The sequence below is a fragment of the Gymnoscopelus braueri genome (assembly GCF_963280865.1).
Source record: "Gymnoscopelus braueri genome assembly, chromosome: 7".
NCBI classification, from domain to species: domain Eukaryota; kingdom Metazoa; phylum Chordata; class Actinopteri; order Myctophiformes; family Myctophidae; genus Gymnoscopelus; species Gymnoscopelus braueri.
The window spans coordinates 19,823,865-19,848,258 of NC_137608.1; the positions used below are offsets into that span (position 1 = coordinate 19,823,865).

The following is a 24,394-nucleotide window of genomic DNA, read 5'->3' on the forward strand; positions in this document are numbered from 1 at the left end:
GACGGCTGTGTAACCAAGGCGACTCCATTCATGACAACAACAAGTTTGAAGAAGTTCGGACGTATATAATCGCGGTTCGGATAGGGCACCGATCGGGCATCGCATCATCACAGGGATCCGGACCCACGCGCGAACTGTTTGGTGGCGTAAACAAGTACCAGCTGTATATGTGTGACAGGTTTGATGTCGCACCGAGCGACAGAAGCCAGCCGTCCATCGCATCACAGCGCATTAAAGATCCCCTTCAAAGTGGGCCACGGGCAGGGACAAACAGCGTCATAGGTCGACGTGACGGGGGGGAGCATCATCATAAACATCAAACTGGTTGTTGAAATAGTGCCATGCAAATGCAAAACAGAAAAGGATTCCTGGTATCTCGTTGGAATTAAAGAAAAAAAAATAACATCAATCTGGTTTGCCTTTTAAACCTGACCCGCATTTTTTTCCCCCCATGATTGTAAGATCGTTCTAGCATTTTACACACTTTTTTTTTAGCCGATGGAACTGCTGGCACAGACAGAGACGATCCAGATCTGTTGGATGGAAACAGGCCTCCTGGTCCCGCTGCTGTCGGAGGTTCTTCTGGTCCCTCTGGAGGAGAAGCTCATGTTGTTATGTTGGGAGACCTAACGGCACCATCGGCCATGGAGTCAACACAGTTCAAGTAGGGACGGTGACAGTCGTGTCCCCTGCAGGGCCCTTGGCCTGGATCCATCCACTTTCCCTCCACCTGCTGTTCTGAGTAAGATGTTTCTTCCCTTATTTTTTTTCAAATAATAGCAGTGGTGGAAAAAGTACTCAAATTCTTTACTTAAGTAAAAGTACCAATACTGCAGTATAGAAATACTCCGTTACAAGTAAAAGTCCGGAATTCAAAATTTACTTGAGTAAAAGTACTAAAGCATTGGTATCAAAATGTACTTAAAGTACTAAAATGTTTGAAAATAGCAGATCTACAAGCTCACAACGCGTCGCATCTTGTAGATAGGCTATTTTCAAATAGCCTATGTATAAAATAGGGCTAAAGTATGTTTTATGATATAATAATTGATAATTAAAGTAACTGCATTGTGTTCATGTTTTGTCTTCATCACTGAGAGGAACAAAACGTTGATGTTTCCTTTCATATGATCGGTCTACTCTAGGCAGTGGTGGAAAAAGTACTCAATTTTTGTTACTTAAGTAAAAGTATCAATACTGCAATGTAGAAATACCATGTTGCAAGTAAGAGTCCGGAATTAAAAATGTACTTGAGTAAAAGTACAAAAGTAGCATTGCATACAAATCTTTTCCACAAAGTAACTAGTTTTCAAATAATTGTAGTGGAGTAAAAGTACAATATTTGCCTCTGAGATGTAGTAGTGGAGTAGAAGTAGGTTAAAAGTACTGACATTTGGAAATACTCAAGTAAAAAAAATACCCCTAAGTACAGTACTTGAGTAAATGTACTTAGTTACTTTACACCACTGCTGAGAACAAAGCGTTGTCCATAATATGTGGGTCTAGGTCTCCATCCACTGCCACGTGAACTGATGGTAAACACAGACACGCTGTGTCCTCAGTCACACCTAAACACCAATGTGGAGGAAGTGTTTTGGTACAATGTTTGTTTTTGTCCCGAATGGTCCTTTTTGTTACGCAACTAACATCATACATGCGACGATCTATTCTAATGCATTGTCGAGTTTGTTTTCCTGAAGGAAATGATAATGTAATGATGAGGTGTATTTTATTTGCATATCATGGAAATGAAAGTAAAAGTCAGACTCTTATCAAATACATCTATGATAGTCTCGATCCAAGGCTAGTCAAAACACATATAGAGAATGTGGCCTTGGGGGTTTAATGAATACCTTTTGATTTAAAAAAAGAGGAGAAAATAATGCACCACACAACATTCCATGGATTAAATCAGTGGTTCTCAAACTTTTTCATGTCAAGGACCCCCAAATTGACACTTATTAGCCCGCGGACGCGGACCCCCATTTCAAAAGATATGCCAAGGGACCCCCATAAGAGAAGATTTTTTACGGCTCTAGCAGTGATTCTCAACCATTTTAATTTCAAGGACCCCCCAGTTTGACATGCATTAGGGCTACAGACCCCCATTTAATGGCCTTTCTATCACTTGGACAGCAATTTATATTGTAAAATCTATGTCAATTTAACTCTGAGAGTGTACAAATGTGTACGTTAAGCAGGGAGTTGCGTCACCAGGCGAGTGCATACCTAGGAGAAATATGCCCCCAAGTAGTAGTCACCCCCGGAATGCTATAAGAAATGCATGTAATTGAAAGGTGGTATAGAACGGTTACTGTCATCAAGAATCAGAGAGTATAGTGTTCAATCTTTGTTCAAAAAAAGTACTGTATAAAGTCCTATGAATATCCCGCATCCTGTGGGGTCAGTCAGTCCCTTAGTCCATGTATGAAGTGTTCAATATGGGTTATTTTGGAGTATTTTAGATAAGGGGATAATGGCTCATCCAAATAGGTTGATAATTTCAGGATCACATCTTCAGTAGTAACCAAGAGGTCGACGGGTGTTTCGGCCTTTTAATACTAGACACCCTCACTCAAGGCTGGCCCGTTGGAGGTGATCAAAGCTCCAACGTGTGTCCCATGTTCAATATGGTATTTTATTATGGATTTGTTTTGGAAAGGGTAGGGAGGTATATAGTAGGAAGTGTAGAATAACATTTGTACACTCTCAGAGTTACAGACCCATAAGGGTCCATTTGGTGCCTAATCATTTAGCTGGGGACCCCCTGGAACTCCCTCAAGGACCCGTGGGGGTCCCCGGCCGGACCCCACTTTGAGAACCAATGGATTAAATGACGGTAACCGTGGGAACAATGTCAATACTGTCGCGATTGTTATGGTGTGTGAAGAAGCACCAATGACTTCATATGTCATCACTGGTTATTCACCTTTGTTTGAACGCATTCTGGACATTGGTTGTGACTTGTCAAAAAAAGATAGATGGCACGTGTTTTAAATCGTTCAGAAAAACAATTACACCGAAACAATCCTTCTGCCATTGATTGATTTAGTAGCATAGTGTAACATAAAGAACTATATTGGTTATAAGCTACTTTCTAGTAATGGAAAAACAAGTCCATATCACACAAATAACAATCGATGCGTCGTACAACGGTGTAGTATACAGCATTAAAGCAGTGGTGTGAAGTAACTAAGTACATGTACTCAAGTACTGTACTTGAGTACAGTACTTGAGTATTTTTTTATACTTTTTGAACTTGTGAAATAGAACATTCTGCACAATGAGTACTTTTACTACTGCTTTTGGTACTTAAAGTATATTTTGATGCCGATACTTTTGTACTTTTATTCAAGTACATTTTGAATACGGGACTTCTACTTGTAACAGAGTATATCTACATTGCAGTATTAATATTTTAATATTTTACTTAAGTAAAATATGTGAGTACTTCTTCCATCACTGCCCTTGTATTTATTTACACATCCGGGCCCCAGAGCGTCCCCTCCCCCCCGCGTGTCGTCTCTGAAACCCTACACAGCCATTGGTCGGTGGAAGTGTCAGACAGGAATTGTTGCCATGTCCGCTTATTATAAGCGACTTTGGGGTTGTTATTCTGCTTGTAAATATCTGTAGAGTTGCGTTTTTTTTTGGGCTTATCCTTTCCTAATGTTGTTTTAACCAGTGGTCCTTAAACATTTTCATGTTAAGGACCCCCAAATTAATAGGCCTATGTGTTTGTCCATGGACCCCCCCCCCCCCATCTAAAAGTATTTTGTGACCCCTGTAACAGATTTGTGTTGTTAAAATGTTTTTTTTTTTAATGTCTAAATGTTTGACTTTGTTCCCCGAGATTTGTTTTTGTAGATCTGCTATTTTCGCTTCTTTTGGGCTTGTTTTCATAGACCTGGCTTGCTTATATCTCTCACACAATCTGGCAACGCTGCAGTCTATGGCTCCGCCCACACCACGGTGACGTTTCTGTATCAAAGTAACCAGTCCAGTCTATCAACGAACACAAAAGAAACAACAAAGAAAGACAGTAGAAGAAATGAGAGTCATCAACAACACCACCATAAGGACAGAAGTTGACCGTCCAGTGACAGCAACACGCATGGACCCGATCAGAAGTCACCAACACTGAGGACAACACTAGATCCTTGCTATGAAATTAAGCATTGATTTAATGAACCTCACCAGCAGACTGTTTATTTTTGATCCACTCGGATTCAGGTGGTGAGTAGATGACTTCTTCAGAACCAAGAGACGTGTCGCTCAGTAAGCTATAGATCCCAGTTGTTTGTCAACAATAACAATATCTTCAACTGTCCCTGGGGGGAAAAAACAACGTTGATCTCCTGAAGTTGACGTCGTGTTCTTTGTTTAAATAATGTTCTGATCTGATCAGAAGTGCATGCCTTCCATTCACGTCCGTTTTTAATTTGCCATTACTGTATACATATAGGCACTGTGTCAAGGTTGTCGCTTGCCGAAAAAGAGAAAAAAAAATCGCACATCTGCAAACTATATATGGTTTTGTAGATCTTTTCTTTTCGGCGAGCGACACCGTCGTACGACGGAGTGGCTATAAATAAACGAGGGTTTACAGGGTTGAGGGACTATGTACGGACTTGTCACCGTTAAATGGGTAATTAGAAGGTAATTAGATGAAAGGAAACGAGATTGTCAACATTGTGTCTTTGTTGTTGTTGTCGCTGCGAGGACATGTGAGAGAGTGTCTTTGTCTGGAGGTCTCTCTCTCTCTCTCTTCTCTTCCTGTAGTGCTGCTCAGTCACCACCGAGACGCACGCGGTGCTGCCTTCTCTTTGTTTTGACTGTGTGAGCTCAGATCTGTGACAATAACACAGCGTTTTTTCTTGGAAAAGAAAAAGCCTACTCGGTGTGCTCTGAGCGGATCCAGGATAGGTGGGCACTATAGGGACATCTGGGCACCTCGATGCAAGATTAGTTATTTTGTCCAAAATGTTTAAAAGATATATATATAATATTTGAAAAATGGTCTCAAGTACTGTAAAGTATACATGATGTGAACATGCACGGTCGCCTACGTCATTATCAGACTAAAATGTTCTTGTTTATGCCCCGAAATGACTGGATATACAGGTTTTGTAGCAATTGAAGAAACATTAGACCTTAATTGTCCAATGTTTAAGCATGTTCTAATCATGTATACTTTACTTAACTTAAAAACATTTGCCAAATATATATATATATATTTTTACAATTTTGGACAAAATAGCCAATTTTACATCGCGGTGCCCAGATGTCCCTAGTGCCCCCCCTTACATCAAATATTTGCCCCAAAAATAGCTGATCTACACATCGATGCATTGTGAGCTTGTAGATTGGCAATTTTTTGGTGAATGTTCCCCACAGAAGGGTTCAAGTGGTTAATCTGCAGAGGAATAAAGATCATTTTCACTTGCAAATGTGTAATATGACATTAATGCAGACCAAAAAATAAAATAAATAAATCTAATTGCAGGGTTTGACTTGTTGCCAATGAGGCTGTTGTACGATGTGCCATCTATCTCCCAAGTCAAGTAACGTGATCTCATTATCTCTCATTTAATGACTCCTTTGTACAACACCGTCGCTTGCTGACAAGACTTGTTCTACAACTGAATAGACCAGGAGAGAGTTACATACATGCATCACTCATCCTGTCACTTTGTGTGTGTGTGTGTGTGTGTGTGTGTGTGTGTGTGTGTGTGTGTGTGTGCGCGCGCAGAAGGGGGGCATCATTATTGTGTTTTGTTGTTGTTTTCTTATTTTTCCACGTGTGATTCTGACAATTTAATTTCCAGACTGTCCACAAATTAGACCATTTAACATTTTAAGTTCGGTGATACTTGCCCCAAAATACAAACTAACAAGCGCATGGTCAGCTTGTAGATCAGATTGGGCAAGCGACACTGTTGTACTAAGGAGTATAGTCAGTGAACGTCACGGCTGCTTCCTGTTGAGTTGCGGAAGCTTCTTTGTTTGCCTGACTAGACTGTCTGACTGCCCCCCCCCTTCTGACTTCTCTCACTCTCTGTCGCTCTCTCTCTCTTTCTCTCTCTGACTGCCCCCCCCTTCTGACTTCTCTCCCTCTCTGTCTTTGTCTCTCTCTCTCTCTGACTGCCCCCCCTTCTGACTTCTCTCTCTCTCTCTCTCTCTCTCTCTCTCTCTCTCTCTCTCTCTCTCTCTCTCTCTCTCTCTCTCTCTCTCTCTCTCTCTCTCTGACTGCCCCCCCCTTCTCTCTGACTGTCTTCTCTCTCTCTCTCTCCCTGCTCTTCCTGTTCCAACACGTTGCTCTCTTTTGAAACTTTATTCTCTCTGCGTTGCAGTGCCTGTTCATGTTTACTAGGTAGTATACAGGCCTTGTTGAGTATAGCTGAATAATCTTAATCCATGTCCCATGTTATGAGACGCCCGCTCTACATCAACATTAGTGTCAAGTTGTTGATTTGACTTACAATCTCAAGAGTACTCAAGAGAGAGATGGTTCGTCTCTCACAACAACCTGGCCACTTCCTCTGCTTCAACACATTTTGGTTGTCTGTCACCTCAAAAAAAGACTTGAGAAAAAAAATTGTCGTCAGAATTATCCAAAACTTGAGAAGGACACCCCGCGGAGCGCATATCTCCCCAGGCTGGGTTGCCTAGCCAGGGCTGTCTGTGTAAGTCATGGGTTGCAGCCTTCAGGATGGGGAGGAGATAGCATTTCTACGACTTGCAACTTTCCGCATTTGTGGCACCCCCTGTTGGCTGAAGTGAAAGTGCTTGTGGAGGTGCGCTCTAGAGATCGCTCAACATGATTTATCACTCAACATGCGATTCCAGTTTGGTGTTGATTGGATGTTGTATTCATGATGTATATATATTTTTGTAAGAAATGGGCCTCTCCCACTAAGTTTGAAGCAGATCAAACATCATGGAATATCAAAACCCTGTTTGATAGTCATTGTCACATATATTTCATGAAATCATTAATTTGGTGAATTTACTTAATTTGGTGGTGGGGGGGGGGTCATGTTGTTGCAACAAACTATGACATTTGTAACATTTGTGGTGCCTCCTATGACACACACACACACACACACACACACACACACACACACACACACACACACACACACACACACACACACACACAAAAGATGCTCGCCGTCTCTCTGCCTTTCCGGGCCTGGCAGAGATAATTAATGATATGAATGGTAAAACCATCTGAATGCACTGCAGAAAAGTATTGATAATGGGTACACACACACACAAACAAGTGATACAACAACCATGACTAAATTAATTTGCTATCCCTCTTCAATCCAACACAAATATGATTTAATTCAGATGTGCAGCTCCAATCAGGAAGTGCCAGGCAGCTTGGCTTGCAAATTAAAAAATAGCTAGTGATGTTAGAATTACTTCTTTCTGATTGAAAAAAACGGAAATTGGAAAATGACTATTCCCCATCCGTTCTATATGTTCCTAAAGGATATAAATATTACGTGATGCACATGACAATTGGCAATTCATATACAGGAGAGACGAATCCCATTTCAATATGCATGACAAAGATGTATTTTCATGTCATGAATCAAGTTATGACAACACATTTTATTCGTCTGTTCAGTGGTTTGTTTGAGATAACTTGGAGACATTTTATCTTACATTAGCAATTAAAGTCAGTGGTAAAGGTTAAACCAATACGTCACCATGTATTGATCTTATTAGTTAATTGCACTGAATTTCCCTTAGATCAATTAAGGTCTATATATCTATCTGTCTGTCTGTCTGTCCCGAAAGGAATATAATGAATGCTAGAAATAATTAAAGCAGATTGGGCATGCTTCTCACCATGTCCTCCTCCCCCTCCCCTCCCCACAGGTTTGATTTTCTCCCGCGGTGTCTGTGTGGAGTGCGCCACACACCCACTTCACAACAACGACGGCTCTTGCTTGCATCTTCCAGTGCTTCTTCTGTCAGCAAGTCCAGCAGAGCTGCAACTCTTCCAGTGCCAGCCCTGACGCCAGCGAGGAGCCCTGCCCGACTGACATGGTGAAGATGACCAAATCAAAGACCTTCCAGGCTTACCTGCCTACCTGCCACCGCACCTACAGCTGCATCCACTGTCGGGCACATCTGGCCAATCACGATGAGCTCATCTCAAAGGTATGGCCACGTTACTCACCAGTTGTTCTCAAACGTCTCTTTTTTTTCAAGGAACCTCTCAGAGTTACAGTAAGGGTCCATTTGGAACCCTCTCAAGGAACCCTGAGGGCCCCTGGACCCCACTGTTATACACTGTAAAATCCAGAGTGTCCGTTTAACTCTGAGAATGTACAAATGTAACCCTTGTACACTCTTGAGGTACAAATGGTAATCGCTGAGAAGTTTACTGTGCCATGTGTTTGATCAAATGCAGAAAATGTGTCATTTTGCTCCACCCTGTTTATCCCATAATTTTGCGACCAAAAGAGAAAATGCACCCATAAAACTCATGGTATTCTTGTTGTCTTGAACAAGTTAAGTTATGAATGTTTATGCATGTGGTGTCTCAAGGCTTTTAACAAAAGAACAATGATTATTATTATTATTAATATAATTAACACTCAATTTAAAAATAAAGTATTGGTCTCCACCAGCTTTAACTATAGCTAGTATATTTGTAGTGTTGTTGAGCTGTATAAATAGATTCAAACACTCCTGTTTATTTTGACAACGTCGGGTCTTTTGGACATTGCGGTTTCCATTTCAGGTCTCTTTATTTTGGTCTTAGGATATCAACTCCAAAGGAGGTATTGAGTTTATCCACACATAGGGGGAGCAGACTCCAGCGTGATATCAAAATAAACATGCTCATTCTCCCACAAAAGACTGTATTTAGCATTTTGTACTTTATTGAACCACCCAAAGCATTCTTACATTTGATCTTAATGTGTACTTTTTTGTGACACACAGAGAGTGACCAATTAAGATAAATTAATTAAGTCTTGTTGGGTATAATTTATGTTGCCTGTTTAACCACTCATACCCTAGCATCCCTATTCCGGGTGGCGAACATCCGGTGAAAATAGAAGATGTATAAGCTCACAACGTGTCACAACGTGTCGTGAGCTCATAGATTGGCTATTTCCAGCAACGATATTTAGTGTAGAGTGAGCCTTGTAAAGAGCCCTTGGGAATACGGTCTTTAGTATAAGTATAGGGTTTAAAGACTTTAATTTCTACAACCAATAATCTTCCATAATTACCTTGGAGTTTTATGTATTTGTGAGGTTACATCTTTAAAGCCTGATTTATGCCTCAAAAATAGCCGATCTACAAGCTCACAACGCAGTGATGCATTGTGAGCTTGGAGACTGCCTATTTTCCGCAAGTTGCAGCGACAATGACGTATAATAAATGAAGCATAATACAAAGCAGAAGAGCGAAACCAACCAAAGCAGCACAAAGACAGTGCAGCATTTCACCCCATATAAGAATGCAAATCGCACTGCATGTCTCTTTGTCAAGAGAAAGTCATAGAAAACACCATCTTGCCCACAAGAAATGTCCTCACACAAACTATTCAATCAACTTGTGTGGAAATCTCACAAAAAGTTTTAAAATAAATAAATCATAGCTTCCAGGTACATACAAATCTAACTTTACTATGGCTGAAAACATGAAGAACCTTATGGCCGAAGAACATTACTAGAAAGGTGTGCTCAATAGTGTGCAAATCCTCTGCCACATGTATACACATCAATGTCTCTCCATCTTTCTCTCTCTCTCTGTGAGGCATGCAATGACAAAACAATGTTTTCAGGTTGTGTGTTTGAGTAGAAACAGCACGGGGGAAGGGATATAATAAAGGAGGCTGATTGTTAATTCCTTGTGTCAATTAATGTTTGTACAGCGAACAAAAATCAGGTCGAGAATTAAAATGACAGCAGCCCCCATATCTGTCCAAATTGATGTAAAAATAATAAAGTACTGTAGTCAGAGTAGGCAGCCAAAGCATGTCAACCAACAGTCATTTGATTAAAGTAATACAAACTGAAGGGACCAGCATGGTAAGACCAGTCCTCTAGTCCAGTGGTTCTCAACCTGTGGGTCTGGACCCCCAGGGGGGTCCCCACATGATTTTGGGGGGTCCTCAGATGACAATTTAAGGACTTTTAAGACCCTTTTAATACCTAAAAGAAAAAGACCAACAAACCATACTATAAAAACTGAAAATAGCCGATCCACAATCTTGTAGGTCTGCTTTAAAAAAAAAAAATTATCTATGGAACCGAGTCAAACTAAATGTCCTCAACTCCTACAATTCTAAGTGCTTGTCAGGGTGGGGGGTCCCCAGTTTGAAAAGGTTGAGAACCACTGCATACGGCTGTACACTGTGCTGCACAGGCTTATGAAATAATCTCATATTTTGACGGCACTGGCAGTATTGCACTCCATGGCAGGAAACTGAGGACATGCGAAGGACATGCTCAGAATTGGGAAGCTTAGGGTGATTAAGTGGTTAAACTCCGTTTGCATCTCGCAACTTGGGAGTGTTGGGAGACCTCACAGGTTGTTGTTCCGCCTGCGGAGCCGTCTGCACTCTGCAGACAGACTAACAGTAGTGGTGGGAAAAAAAGTTCATTTCAGTGAACGGACGATTTCGTTCACGGCAATGATTCGTTAAAATGATTCGTTCACGTTCAGTAGCGCTATTTTCTAGTGTTCAAAATTTACTCGAGTAAAAGTACAAAAGTATTGGCATCAAAATATACTTAAAGGTAGGGTAAGTGATATTTTTTGGTTAAAACAAAAAGTATTTTTTTAAAAGGTTAAAATACTATATTCTGATAGTAATCATTGCTATAGAGTGTTTTTTCAGTAACAGATGTCTCCCTGTCTCTCCAGCTCTTTAATAAACAGAAAATACATTTTTCGGTAGGTGTCAAAATCTCAGCCAATCAGGAGAAAGTACCCATTTTTAAGCTTAATTTTTATAGTTTTCAGTTCAAATTTTGCATGCTCATTTCTTAGTGTCATCACTTCCAATTTCACTTGTTTAATCTGTGTCCTGATTGAGTTCTCTGTCCTGGTTGGATAAAATTGGAAATGAAACTACAAAAAAAAAAAAAAAAACTACAAAATACATTTTCTGTTTTATAAAGAGCTGGAGAGACATGGAGACTCTTTATATGGACAGGACACCCTATAGTAACGAGTACTATCAGAACATATACCCATTTTGCAATTATTTGAAACTTTGCAAATCACTTACACTACCTTTAAAGAACCAAAAGTAAAAGTACTAACATATTTGAAAATAGCCGATCTACAAGCTCACAATGCGTCGCGATGCGACGCGTTGTGAGCTTGTAGATCTGCTATTTTCAAATAGCCTAGGTATAAAATAGGCTAAAGTGGTTAATGTATGTTTTATAATGTGTGTAAAACACCATCGCGGGAGCGTTTTTTTTTTTACGTCGCGTGTGAACGTAGCAGTTTCAGAAAGTGAACGAGCTCGTTCACGGCAAATGAACTAGTTCTTTTGAACGAATCGATCATGAACGACACATCACTAACTAACAGCCTGCAGAGATGGACATAATGTCTGCTCTCTCTCTCTCTGCTTCCACTTTTTCTTTTTGAGCAGTTGTGTATTGTAGCAGTAATTATGATTTGGGAAAAGTCTGGATGTAACTATTTTAGAAAAAGTCAGTGTGTCTCATTTGGTCAAAGTGAGTGAGTTCAGTTGTCTTAATTTACTTGAATCACATTTAACCCAATGTTGTATCATTGTGTGACTGACTACACAAAAGCAGTTATAGGTCAACATGTACAAAAACGTGGATCTGTTCATTATCATTTAGAATTATCAACATTTTAGATCATTGGTTCTCATCGTCGGGTCCAGGGACCACCAGCAGCCCAAATTGACTCTTACGGGTATGTAACTCAGAGTCAGTGAACAAATGGAACCAAATGGACCGGTAAGGGTCCATTTGGTTCCATTTGTTCACTGACTCTGAGTTAAACTAACACTGATGGCGCAGTGGTAAAGTCCCTGCCCATCATCACCAGGGAGGTTGTGGGTTCGAATCCACCATGGTGCATCCGGCTTTGTCGTAAATACATTTTTTAAGTACATTTACTTTACTTTTTAAATACTTAACTACAGTCATTTTACAGCTTTAGTTACTAGTTACTTTGTAGATTTTTTGACCAATTAAGACCTATTTTATATTTAAGCTCACATGTAGAGGCTATTTGTGCAATGTTTTGACATATTTACAAATATTATATTATTAACATAATACAATATTAACAGAGTATTTCTATCTTGTGGTATTGCTACTTTTACTGAAGTATAACATTGGAGTACTTCTCCCACCACTGTGTTTATGTTAGCCATATAAGTGGATAAATGATGTTATGCTGAGAGGTTCCCCAGACAGCTGTATCCAGGCACCAGCGTTCGCCAAAGTAACCACATCAACACATCGGTATCACTGAGAATGTATTTCTTTACATAATGTTTTACCTTTATGATTAATGATACGGTCAATATGACTAACCTACTATTATTGTCATCATTACCTGGGTGAGCTCTCCAATGCAACCTATAAACCCCTCAAGATATCAATGTATAGTGAATAAACATGCAATATTCATTTAAAGTTGAACCACATGTTGTGGGGGCGAACATTGAGCGAAAACAATCTACAGATCTACAAGCTCACAATGTGTTGTAAGCTTGTAGATCGGCTGTTTCCGGCAAAGAGATTTGGTGTAGAGGGAAAAAAGGATCTGACCTAGTATAGAGCCCTGGGAGTCAAGTGGTTTAGTTTAAGTGGTTAAACATACAGTAGGTAAACACAATTGCAGAGGTATATTTACAGCTGCACCTTTTTACCATAGTGTTATTATATTATATTATTATTATTATTATTATTATTAATAATAATAATTTTGATGTATGTTTATGTAAAAAAAGATTTAAGAGATGATGATGTATAATCATCTCTTAAATCTTTTTTTTCTTTTCATAAATGAATACCCTATTTTATACTTTGTTGTATGACAGTGTCTTATAAAAGTAGTCTACTAGCTCACAGCCTAGAATGACATGCCCAAAGGATTTAAGTCTGTCTGTGGATTTTATAAATATTTAATCAATGAGAAGTATTAGCAAGAGCTTGTGACAAATAATAACCTGTTCCATTGGAACAGGTTATTTTGTCCATTTCCTGAAATGTAATGGTTTTGGACATAAGGTTTCCACCCGACAGGGGCAGTATGCATGCTATTTTACGTTGACTGACTCTTCGTGATATTGTCAGATAAGATGCTGGAGAGATATCATAGCAACAGTTGCTAGACTTAGCATTGGACAGTCACCATTTGGGGGCGGGGCTTAGCAATGGGTCTTTTATCAGGCTTAGTGGCCTTAGTTGTAGGTTTGGAAGACCTTATTCCATCATTTATGTTTGAAATTGATATGTTTGGGAAGATTGGGAAAGAGCAACCTTAACTTGGCACAACTGCCTCTGCTAGCAAAAACATAAAACTAAGCTCAGCTCTCTATAAGTTACATAATATGTAACAGTAACGTTAATTTACAACTGCCTACAGTACTTTGTGTTTAGGTCAAGGCGCCAGTGCAGGTCACAATGGGAGAAGCTAAAAAAAGCTGTTGACATTAACACATCGACCGCCAGAGGTTAATCTCATAATGTACTCGCCAGTGCCAAGGTGTTTTTGTTGTTTTTTAGTTTTTTTCATGTCGCCATAGATCTTGTTAAAATCCTTAAGATTGAGCCGTACAAGGTCTGTTTACATCCGCGACATCCCACTGTATCTCCCAGTGAAGACCACGTGTCAAACGGGGTATCCATGTTGTAGTTAGAGCGGATTACGTTAAACAGTGAAATGCGAGGAGAAAAAACTACAGGAAGAGAATTGAGTTTCAGTTTCGTCTGTAGAACGAGAGCGGACGTGATCGTCAAAACCGGATCCCAAATAATTCTATTTCCGGTCATCAAACCGGAAACGGAAGTGGATCAAAAAAATTCCGAAAGTGAACCCGGAAGTGAATAGCGCGAAAAGACCGTGGACCGTAGGGCTACGGTCTCGGCGCTTAACAGTTGGATTTAACGGACCGTAGGACTACGTTCTTGGCGGTTAATGTGTTAAGACAATGTTCACCATGGTTCCTCTAAACTGCCATTGGAATGCTGTGGAACCAGTGACACCAGTGAGCTTCACACTGAGAAATACATTTTCACACAGTAGCAAATATGTATTTGCCTTTTTCATGCATTGACGCGGCTCCTTTCTACCAGAAAGAGAGAGAAAGTTCTGTCACGCTTTGACCTCGCCGCAAAGTGGGCTGCTATGGGCTATAGTTCCAAACATTGGAACTTCCTCATCGAGATAGACAGAGCATTTCCGCAGTGCATTCTTACAATGGGAATCTATGCTAGTTCCATCACTCTCATATGTATGTATCCAGCCACACTTGTATTCAACGTCAGAATGCTAGTGATATTTCTGCTTTCTGATGTGGTTTGCCTGTGGATAATGATGATGGAATGCTGTTAACCTGTGTTCCAGTTTTGAAATCATGTAGAATTCTACCAGAATTTCATAAATTGTTGTGGTGGTATAAGGAAAGATATTTGACACAAATGCTCTTTAATCAACCATTGTGCAGACCGGTACTGGTATTTTTAGCACACTAAATTATGTTTATTGACCTAATGTAGCAGTCTGTTAGAAGTGTTTGCATATGCATAATGAATACTAGACTAGTAGCTAGTAGGTGGTGGGACACCATCTTGTCAGACAAAGATGGTGAAGGTCGTTACTTGCCAAAAAATTATGTTTCATGACCCTTATGGACAATCAGTGTCACCTCCTTAAAATTTGCATGCTGAATGATTATCAAACTCTGGAGTAGTATAATTCTACTATGGCCCATCTGCATTTACCTCAGTGAGAAAATGTGACACCTGTTTCTTTACAGGGCTACTGTAAATATATAACACTAGATGTTCTGGCTGCTATGCAACCGTCACACCTTTCAGTTTCAAGTGGTCCCCATATTTGGGACATAATCCAAGACAAACGATGTGTCCCTAAATGTGATATTTCGCACTCGCTAGCGTTGTGAAAGTAACATGACGTTTCATCTTTCATGTTCAGTTTTTGGACAATTCACACGTGTTGATATTGAAACGCAAAGGCTACATAAGCCTAATCTAATACAGGATGTATCTTTATAGGCCTACTGCAAATGTAAAGCATGTCTCTTTACAGGCCTGCTGTAAATGTTAAATATGAATGTTGGGTTTTGTTGCCTTCTTTATTGGGCTAATGCCATGAGGTCACTCTTGACAAATGAGCTCATTAGCCTAAATCATCCACTTACATAGCAAATTGGATTTCCATGGACTGTCTCTTTTTCCACTACATACCAAATGATAAACCTTTGACGAATAAAAGAGAAGAAACATCCGCACACAGCTGCAGCTCTGAGAAAAGTTTCCTGTGAGATGACACGCAAGTTTCATCAGGGGCCAATGCATGAATATTTTGCGCCGATAAAGCACACCATTCTTATTCGGAATTAGGTCGACTTCTCATATAAAAGTCATCAACCTGTATAAATGAGGCATCAACTATATGAATAGTTTGATGCGAAATATTTGCTGATGTATTTTCATCACGCTCCCAGTGAAAAAGACCTTTTTTAATGTGAAAATGCAAATTCAAAGCAGATCTGATTTTAAAGCAGCAAATGGTCAGATGTCTGGCAACTAGAGATGCGTGGATCGCGGTTTTAGCCACGGTTGCTGCGGATAACCGCAGTTTGGGTGGATTTGGGTCAATCAAATATAATAATTAATTAATATTGGATAAACCGCGGGTGAAATAAATATTAATAATGAAATAATGGGTTGAATGGCGGATGGATAATGAACATGGGATTTGGGTGACGAAAAACCCCTTCCGCGCATCTCTGCTGGCCACCATGCTGTTGTGACAGGGGACCCCCTGGGGTTTATCCTCTGTCCCCTCCTTTCCCCCCCCCTACACCGAATCTCTTCAGCCCAGAATAGGGATGCTAGGTTTCATGTGGTTAAAAGCATCATTATCTATTATGAGCATTATCACAAAGGATTGCAGATCTATTCATAAGCTCTGTGTTGTCTGCCACACCTCCTTGGCATTTGTGAGTCCGGTGTGCAAGGCAGCATCACCACCAAGGCCTCAGCATCAACTCTTCTAAGCCGATTATGTTACTTAGGAGAAGATGACACCTTAGTCTGGGGTTTTCCACTACATGCTGCCAAGCGTCGGTCGGTCACCCAGTCCACATTTGATTCGTATCGCACATGATATTTGTTAGGTGGTGCCTCCTTTTATTTATATTTGTTTGTAATTTACTGTATATGGTGCAGTTATCACATTGAGCATGTAGAAGAAAAATGCAGGGGTGAAAAAATAGATATTGTAATATAGTTGTATGACATAAGTGATGTCTTTTCCTGGTTTTACTAACTTAAAGGAAGCACATCACGAATGTCCAACCTCATCTACATATAATTGGTCCTCCTCACTACTGCTCAATAAAAGATGCCACAAGTCTACTCACGGTGGGGTGTGGACGGTTCAAAAACCTGCCTACCAATGACATCATCGATGGGGATTCCAACCTAATAGAAACTACGGCCTTTCTCTTCCTGGAAGGTTAGCATGCTGAAATAGAAGCCATTATCCTTGACATTAATACAAAATAAAAATCTTGTTTGAAATGACCAAACCTGCGTGCTGATGATGTCATTGGTAGGCAGGTTTCTGAACTGTCCTCAGCCGTCCTCTGAGTCACAGAGTGAGTAGATGGTACCATCTTATAATGAGCGCTAGTGTTAGCCGATCTACAAGCTTGTAGCCCTAATTTTCTGCCCAGAGAAGCAGTTTGAGTCATTGAGTTGTCATGAGCCAGAGGTATACAACTCTGTCCCCTCTAAGATAGTGTAGCAAGGCTTCTAGGGATGCTTGAAAGATTAGCCCATAATGGTAATGTGGCACAGCACCTCAGCCCCGCCCCCTTCCAATCTTAAACCAGGAACAGCATACATACAGGAAGACCATGAAAAAGCCAAACAAAGTAGAAGCCTGAGGGCAATGTGAATGATTTGAAGTCAAACTCTAGGAAAGACATTGAAACTACATCGTACATACTCCAGTGTAAAACTGCAATCCTTAAGATTTAAGTCCGTACAGGGATTCGAACACAGGTCTCTCGCGTGGGAGAGACACTTTCTAAGACGGAACTCCCGTTTGGTGCAGGGGAAATATTGTTCTCAACAGAAGAGTAGGGAGATCACCTCCAACCACTGCAGGGTTGGGCTCGACAAGCTTAATGCTTCTCCCAAACCCTTTTTCAGGGACTTGGACAACTGTTATGATTGATACTATGATTATTATGAATACTAGTTAAATATATTAACCAAATGAATTAATTGTATGTACATATACATATTTTTATATATATATATATTTATCTATTTTGTATTTTGTATACTTGTCCAAAGGAACTGAAAATAAAACTGAACTGAACTGAACTGAACTGAACTGATGTACTTAATATTCTAACATTCTACAATACAGATTGGTCAAAATAATGTTTCATTCACACACAAAAAAGTTCCGGATTGCAGCTTTAATTAACTGAGATGGACGTAAATGGACCCAGGGTCCATTTATACTCAGTTACAGGAATACTGAGGAAATCTCAAAGTGAGAACCAGACATTTGAGTTACTTCTATTCCAATTTGCTACATGCAGTAGTCTGCACAAGGAGAATTTTGGCTATGGCTTTGCTTGCTTATAGGGCAGGGGTCTTCAACGTTTTTCAGGCCAAGGACCGCCTAGCTGAGAGAGAGAGATGAAACGGGGACCCCCACTACATATTGTATAAAATTGTGATTAAATGTTTTCATAGATTTCATAGATAGCTTCAATAGACTTGTTTAACATGTTGGATTCATGTTAATGTATATTTTCAGACATTTAACCACTTAAACCGTCAATACTTGGTGAACTTTACCTTCAACTATGTACTTGGTCTGCTCTTTTTCCCCTCTACACCAAACCTCGTTGCCGAAAATAGCCGATCTACAAGGTCAGCTTGCAGATCTGCTATTTTTGGCTAAAGTCCTCAGAATGGGAATCACACAAAGATTTGGTGGCCCCCCTGTAGTAAGTCTGAGGACCCCCTAGGGGTCCCGGACCCCCTGTTGAAGACCTCTGCTTTAGGGTATATATTAACATCATGACTTTGTTCTGCCCATCATAATGGTGAAAAGTCTGGTCATTGGAATAACCATGCTAGAATGCAACAGATATATGATGATCTAGTCACAAAAATGCTTGTAAACTAGTACTTTAGTACATGAAGAAACTACTTAGTTAGGACACAGAACAAGAGGTTTTCCTCAAGGTAATTCCATCTAGCTTCTAGATTGCTATTATCAGTGAAGGTAGGAGAAATCCCTGTTCAGAAAACATGGCTTTGAAAAGCAATTCTTAAACCAAAGTGGAGCTGTGTATCATTCTCTGTGGTGAAGGGATTTCAAAGATTTTGCAGCTTAGAATGGATTTGTAGTTTATGTTTTTTTGGCCAAAGACGTTGCTTGCTTATATTGCTTTGAGCAGGGTACCGTTCTGTTCCATACTGTGCGGTCAAGAGGATTTTTGGGGATTTTTAGATTAGTCTTCTTGAGATAATTCCTTAAAAAACTAGCATTAAAACAAGTTTAGCAAAATACGAATGTTGTGAATTTCATTGTGGCTCACAGTTACAGTTCAAAATCTTAAATGGATATTAAAGTGTAAAATTAAGCTAAACGCCCTGAGGGTGGTTTCTACAATGCAGAATGTTTGTCTCTGAAACTGCCTTCATCATACACCTTATTAAACAAGGCTCCAATCTTTCCGACAGGACTGTATTTGGGCCTGTACAGTCTTTATGTCGTGAGTGTATAGTGGTCTACGGCTGAGCCTTAACTGCTCTGGAGAGAACAACACTGGCACATTAAAAATAGACTGTGGGAAACAGATAAGGGCAGAGCAAAGGGAGGGAAGTCCTTTTTAGCCAGTGGTTAAATTGATAGCTCAGCTTAACCCAAGTGGACCACAGATATGACTCCCGCCCCTCGTGACACAGAGACCCCCACCACCTCCGCCACCGCCACCATACACACAATTGTGTGGGTGAACTTGATATCAACTCCACAGTGACTGACCTAGTTCCCTTGCTCCCAAATGAAGGTCATTTTCTCTTGTTTCGTCTGCGCTGCGCTGTGCTCTGCATGCTCTTGTGTTTAAGCCAGACTGACATATCGGTCGTTTGACGTTTTTGGCGATATTAGTATCTGTAATTATGCAGCCGGTTTGTCCCGGTTTTTAACCTTTAATTGTTAAGTATATGAAACTTTTAAATTAAAGTTTAATATACTTGTTTTTATTAATTTGTTTGCTTATACGTTAAATGTTCTGAAATATAAACTTTAATCAAATTGATTTAAAAATGAGAGCGACTATTAAGTCTTTTTGAAAAAACGGTAATCGGTGGGTCTAGGACTCTCAAAAATCAGGATCTACTCTGTATCAAAGACAAAATGTAAAATGTTATTGTTGCGAGAGAGAGGGAAAAGGGGATGATGATACATTTCAGTTGTGGTACATGAAGCTGCTTTGAATTTGCGCCGTGGGGAGGTGGTGGTTGTGGTCAGTCAGGGCAGCTGGTGGTCCAGTTATAGGCAGCGCCCTCAACCACAGCCTTATCTATGGCACTCAATTTGCAATGGAAAAAAGCAAAGCCCAATGGAGCCTGTCTGTCTCACTGTGCTAGCCAAGAATGACGGCCCCACAGAAACGGGATGACAGGCTTATGTCCTTTCCCCCTATGGGAGCGTTGCACTGCTACATATACAGTACACATTCATTTTAAACATGCACATAGACATACTGGCAGGGGCCTGAAGCAGCGTTTAGAATGTCAGTGCAAGGTTGGTAGCTATTCTAACTACTGTGACCAAACATTTCCTGGAAGCAAGGGCAAAACCCAGCTCCATTTTACGACAATGATTTAACTGTACTATGATTATTCTATTTACACAGCAGTGTTTGTGTTTGCAAAGTTTACACTAAAACAATTCACATAAAATTGGAATACAATTAAACCAATTAAATTGGGGGGAGAACTGGTACATGGGCCTACCAAAATCCCCTTGCCTGTTAGCCTGCTAAAATCGCATTTCATTTGATTTCAGCTGAAAAATGCAATTTCCACGACCTGGGTGGTTTACCAGGCTACTTGCCTGTATGGTAACATGCAGCTAATAGCCTCATTATGTATTAGCCATATTGCATAACACAATCAATCTGACATGGGACTGTTGGCATTGAGTTAAAGCACAGCAGACGGTAATCTGTTGAACAGTGGTGTCTAATGGTTCCACGGTGGTTTGGTCACAGCTCACTGCTCACTGATATAACGTTTAAGGTTAATTTAAGCTTTAGCACATATTATTAATATATTACATAATACATACATAATATTATATATATTTCGGAATGGTTACAACATTTCAGAGTATAGTGGTGCCACGTGTGTGTGCTGTTGTTTCCTACTCTAACCTGACGAAGACCAGTAGAAATAAATGTTTCTCATGCCTTATTCCTTCGGCCCAGTCAAACTGCTCTGTAGGAACTCCTGACAGTAAGAGAACAAGTATGTGCACTTCAGCTACTGGGAGAGAAGCACCCGAGGGCTTTTGACAGCTGACGTGCCTCCATTCTGTGTGCACTCGCCGTTTTGACTTTAAGTTCTCGTCACCTGACATGCTTTTTCATTTTTCCCCCCTTTTTCCTTTCTCTTTTTCAGTCGTTTCAAGGCAGCCAAGGACGGGCCTATCTCTTTAACTCCGTGTAAGTATGACGAGCCCCTGAATTCAAAAGATTCAGTAAAGCCGCAGCTTGTTTAGGAAATATTGTAGTAAAATCCAGAGGGTTACTTTAACTCTGTGTTAAATGAACACTCGCCCACTAACTGAAAATAGTGTGTGTGTGTGTGTGTGTGTGTGTGTGTGTGTGTGTGTGTGTGTGTGTGTGTGTGTGTGTGTGTGTGTGTGTGTGTGTGTGTGTGTGTGTGTGTGTGTGTGTGTGTGTGTGTGTGTGTGTGTGTGTGTGTGTGTGTGTGTGTGTGTGTGTGTGTGTGTGTGTGTGTGCGCCAAATGTCCCCAAAAGTATAGAATTTGAGAAACAAACATTGTGAGGACCATTTTCCTGGTCCTCACAAGAGAAATGTTGGTTTTATGGTTAGAGTTGTTATCATTTGGATTAGGCTTTTACATTTTTTTAAAGGATTGCACCATGGCACTTTACCTACAGTATATGTGCTGAGGTGGTAACTATTTAAGATTAATTGCATGTCATACATATTGGGTTTTTTAAATGTTTGTTTATGCTGTGTTTTAGCTTTGGTCTTTTTATGTTTCTTAGATAGGCTTGATGTTTTATGTTGCACTGCAAGTGACTGAGGGGGAACGGTATTTCATATTCTTTATGTATGTAAGTACATGGGGAAAGTGACAAATAAAGTGAGGCGATGTCACATACCGGAAAATAGCCGATCTACAAGCTCACAACACGTCGCAGCACATAGATCTGCTATTTTCCGGCTATGTCAGCTATTCTCTATGGCAGTGGTTCTCAAACTTTAACATTTCAAGAACCCTCTTCAACTCTGACAGTATACAAATGGAACCAAATGGACCTGTTAGGGTCCATTTGGTTCCATTTGTATACTGTCAGAGTTACAGACTTGTAAGGGTCATTTTAGAACCCGCCTCAAAGGACCCTGAGAGTCCATGGAACCCACTTTGAGAACCACTGTTCTATGGCGTCCTAAAATTCTGACGGCCTCCCCAGTATAGTTACACTAACCTGTGTGTGTGTGTGTGTGTGTGTGTGTGTGTGTGTGTGTGTGTGTGTGTGTGTGTGTGTGTGTGTGTCTTGCAGTGTCAATGTGGGCTGTGGGCCAGCAGAGGAGCGGGTTCTCCTCACAGGCCTACATGCTGTGGCTGACATCTACTGTGAAAACTGTAAAACCACCCTCGGCTGGAAATACGTAAGCCGCTTGAACTCCAACCACTTAAGCTGCATATCGTCGCTGTTGTGCAGAAACCTCTTATCTCCATGTTTCTTTCTTAGTTTTTTTTTTTTGTTGTTGTAAATTGATGCCCTACTTTGTGTGTTGTGCGAAAATTGCTGTTCTACAAGCTGACAATGCTTCGCACTGTGACGCGTGTTGAGCTTGTAGATCTGCTATTTATTGCTATTTTCTTAACATTTTCTAAGTTAAAGTGGTTAAGTGTATCTGTGGGTTTAAAACGTATTAACAAGAGCTGGTAACTAAATTCAAATAGATCTACATTGGAACACTTTTTTTTCCATTTCCTTAAAAGTTACAGTTTTGGACATACAAGGTTTCCACCTGACAAAGACGATATATACTACTGTATATAAAATAGCCGATGTACAAGCTTGTGAGCCTGTAGATATGCTATTCTTGCTATTTTTGATGTTTGTTTTGATATTTTTTTTCGCCTATAATGACTTGCCCAAAATAGGGATGACAGGTCGAAAGAGGTTAAGACTTGCCCTTAATGTTTCTCCTTTACTTTGAACGTACCCTTTTTTAACCCATTAAGACCTGAGGCCGCGTCAAAAAAAAATCTAAATCCTAACAATTCTTCGGAAAAAAAGATTAAAAAAATATTTTCACGATTTTTCAAAAATAGCAGATCTACAAGCTCGTAGCGCGGCACTCGGTGCCGCGCTATGAGCTTGTATATCTGCTATTTTTGAATAGCCAAAGAAATCTAAAGTGACACAGATGCGTTCCAGTTCTCAATGGGTTAAAACAGTAGGTCAAACAAAGGTTCAAAAAGTGCCCATTAAAGTTCCAATGACAGTTTGCACTTTTTGAGATTTGTATTTAACCAAGAAGTTTTAGCTCTTGGTGCGTAAGATAATTACAGCTCACAGAGAATTGGCTCCAGACTGCTAGGCTAGTACCTCTGAGAGGTTGCAGTGATTAAATGTCAGGATGTTTTGAAGGGGCTTGTCCTGGTAATTGTCTGAAAGGACTAAAGGAAAGTGACTCGATAAAAAGAAAAGAAAGTCCCTCCAAGTGACCTAAAAAAAAAGACATTCTTTGTCAGGCAAAGTAGGAGAAACTATAAACCAAAAGATAAGCTAATTATTCAATTTGATCCCTGTGCTAATGAATCACACACTAGCTAGCACCTTGTGTTGTCTAGAATTGATTGGTGGTGAATGTGATTGGTGTTCCCTTTTTCAGATGGACTCTTTCAATCTTAGAGAGTGGAATTGTTATGTTAGACTTTCATAATTCATATGGAATTGGCAAATCTATATCCATATACTGTTATAATATGAATCTTCAGGGAACCACCAGTAGGGTTGGCAATGGACTTGCAAGATGCAGTTATGTCGTATCAGTATGTCGTTGCTCATTTGTTATGCAAAGTGTAATGAGTTGATCAGTTGATCGTCTCATAAATAATTCTAAAGAGGTTTCTTGTTTGTTTTTGTTCTTTTGCAGGAGCACGCTTTTGAGAGCAGTCAGAAATACAAAGAAGGCAAGTTCATAATTGAGCTGGCACACATGATCAAGGACAACGGATGGGAGTGACTTAATAGTCGCTCTCACTTTTTCAGACTTTTCAGTGCTCTATATTGAACTCCGTGGAGCAACCATCATCGACAACCGCACCCACCCACCCATCACCCACCACCCCGATGTCGCCTCTTTCACGTGCACACACACCCACCCACCTGCTCATTGTGAAACGGAATGGAACCGTGACATAACAGACTATTGTAAGGAGGAGCGATGCGGAAGATCGTGCCACCGCAACCCTCGTGTTAACCTTGAAGATCGTGTACTCTCCTCAAGCAGCTGGGGAGCTTTGGGTTCGACTTTGGCTCTTTCCCCACTAAAAAGTGTTTGCCGACATGGCAGCCACTGTGCAAAAGGAAATAGACTTGAGTCAGAAGATGTTTTTGTTTTCTTCCCCTGCCTCACCCCTCCTCCTTCTCACATGTGATATGAGGCAGAGGATTGCATTTTTATTTTATATTTCCTTTTGTTTTTTATTAAGCCGTGGCGTTAAGTTTTCTTTTGATGGCTGATGGATGTTACTGGTTAGCATTTATTTTCCCCTGTCAGTCCTGTCATGGTTTTTGGTCCGTTAGTGGAGCATGCTTTTTTTTATGAAATTTTTTTATTTGCTTTTCTGTCCA

At 40.3% G+C, this 24,394-nt stretch overlaps 1 protein-coding gene across 2 annotated transcripts; it reads left to right on the forward strand.

Moving 5' to 3' along the window:
• ypel1 (yippee-like 1) lies at positions 1-24,394 on the forward strand. 2 transcript variants are annotated; one of them, XM_080432776.1, is made up of 5 exons: positions 1-742; positions 7,894-8,178; positions 20,949-20,992; positions 22,085-22,193; positions 23,694-24,394. In XM_080432776.1, exons 2-5 carry the CDS (start codon positions 8,062-8,064, stop codon positions 23,781-23,783), a joined length of 360 nt encoding a protein of 119 aa, XP_080288902.1. In that variant the 5' UTR covers positions 1-742; positions 7,894-8,061; the 3' UTR covers positions 23,784-24,394. The 2 variants fall into 2 exon arrangements, with proteins under 2 accessions (XP_080288902.1, XP_080288901.1); XM_080432775.1 differs by lacking the exon at positions 1-742 and adding an exon at positions 4,019-4,236.

Coding starts and splice junctions, on each gene's coding strand:
- ypel1 (XM_080432776.1), top strand. CDS start 8,062: ATGGTGAAGATGACCAAATCAAAGACCTTCCAGGCTTACCTGCCTACC. Junction 8,179..20,948: donor ACGATGAGCTCATCTCAAAG/GTATGGCCACGT, acceptor TCTCTTTTTCAG/TCGTTTCAAGGCAGCCAAGG. Junction 20,993..22,084: donor GCCTATCTCTTTAACTCCGT/GTAAGTATGACG, acceptor TGTGTCTTGCAG/TGTCAATGTGGGCTGTGGGC.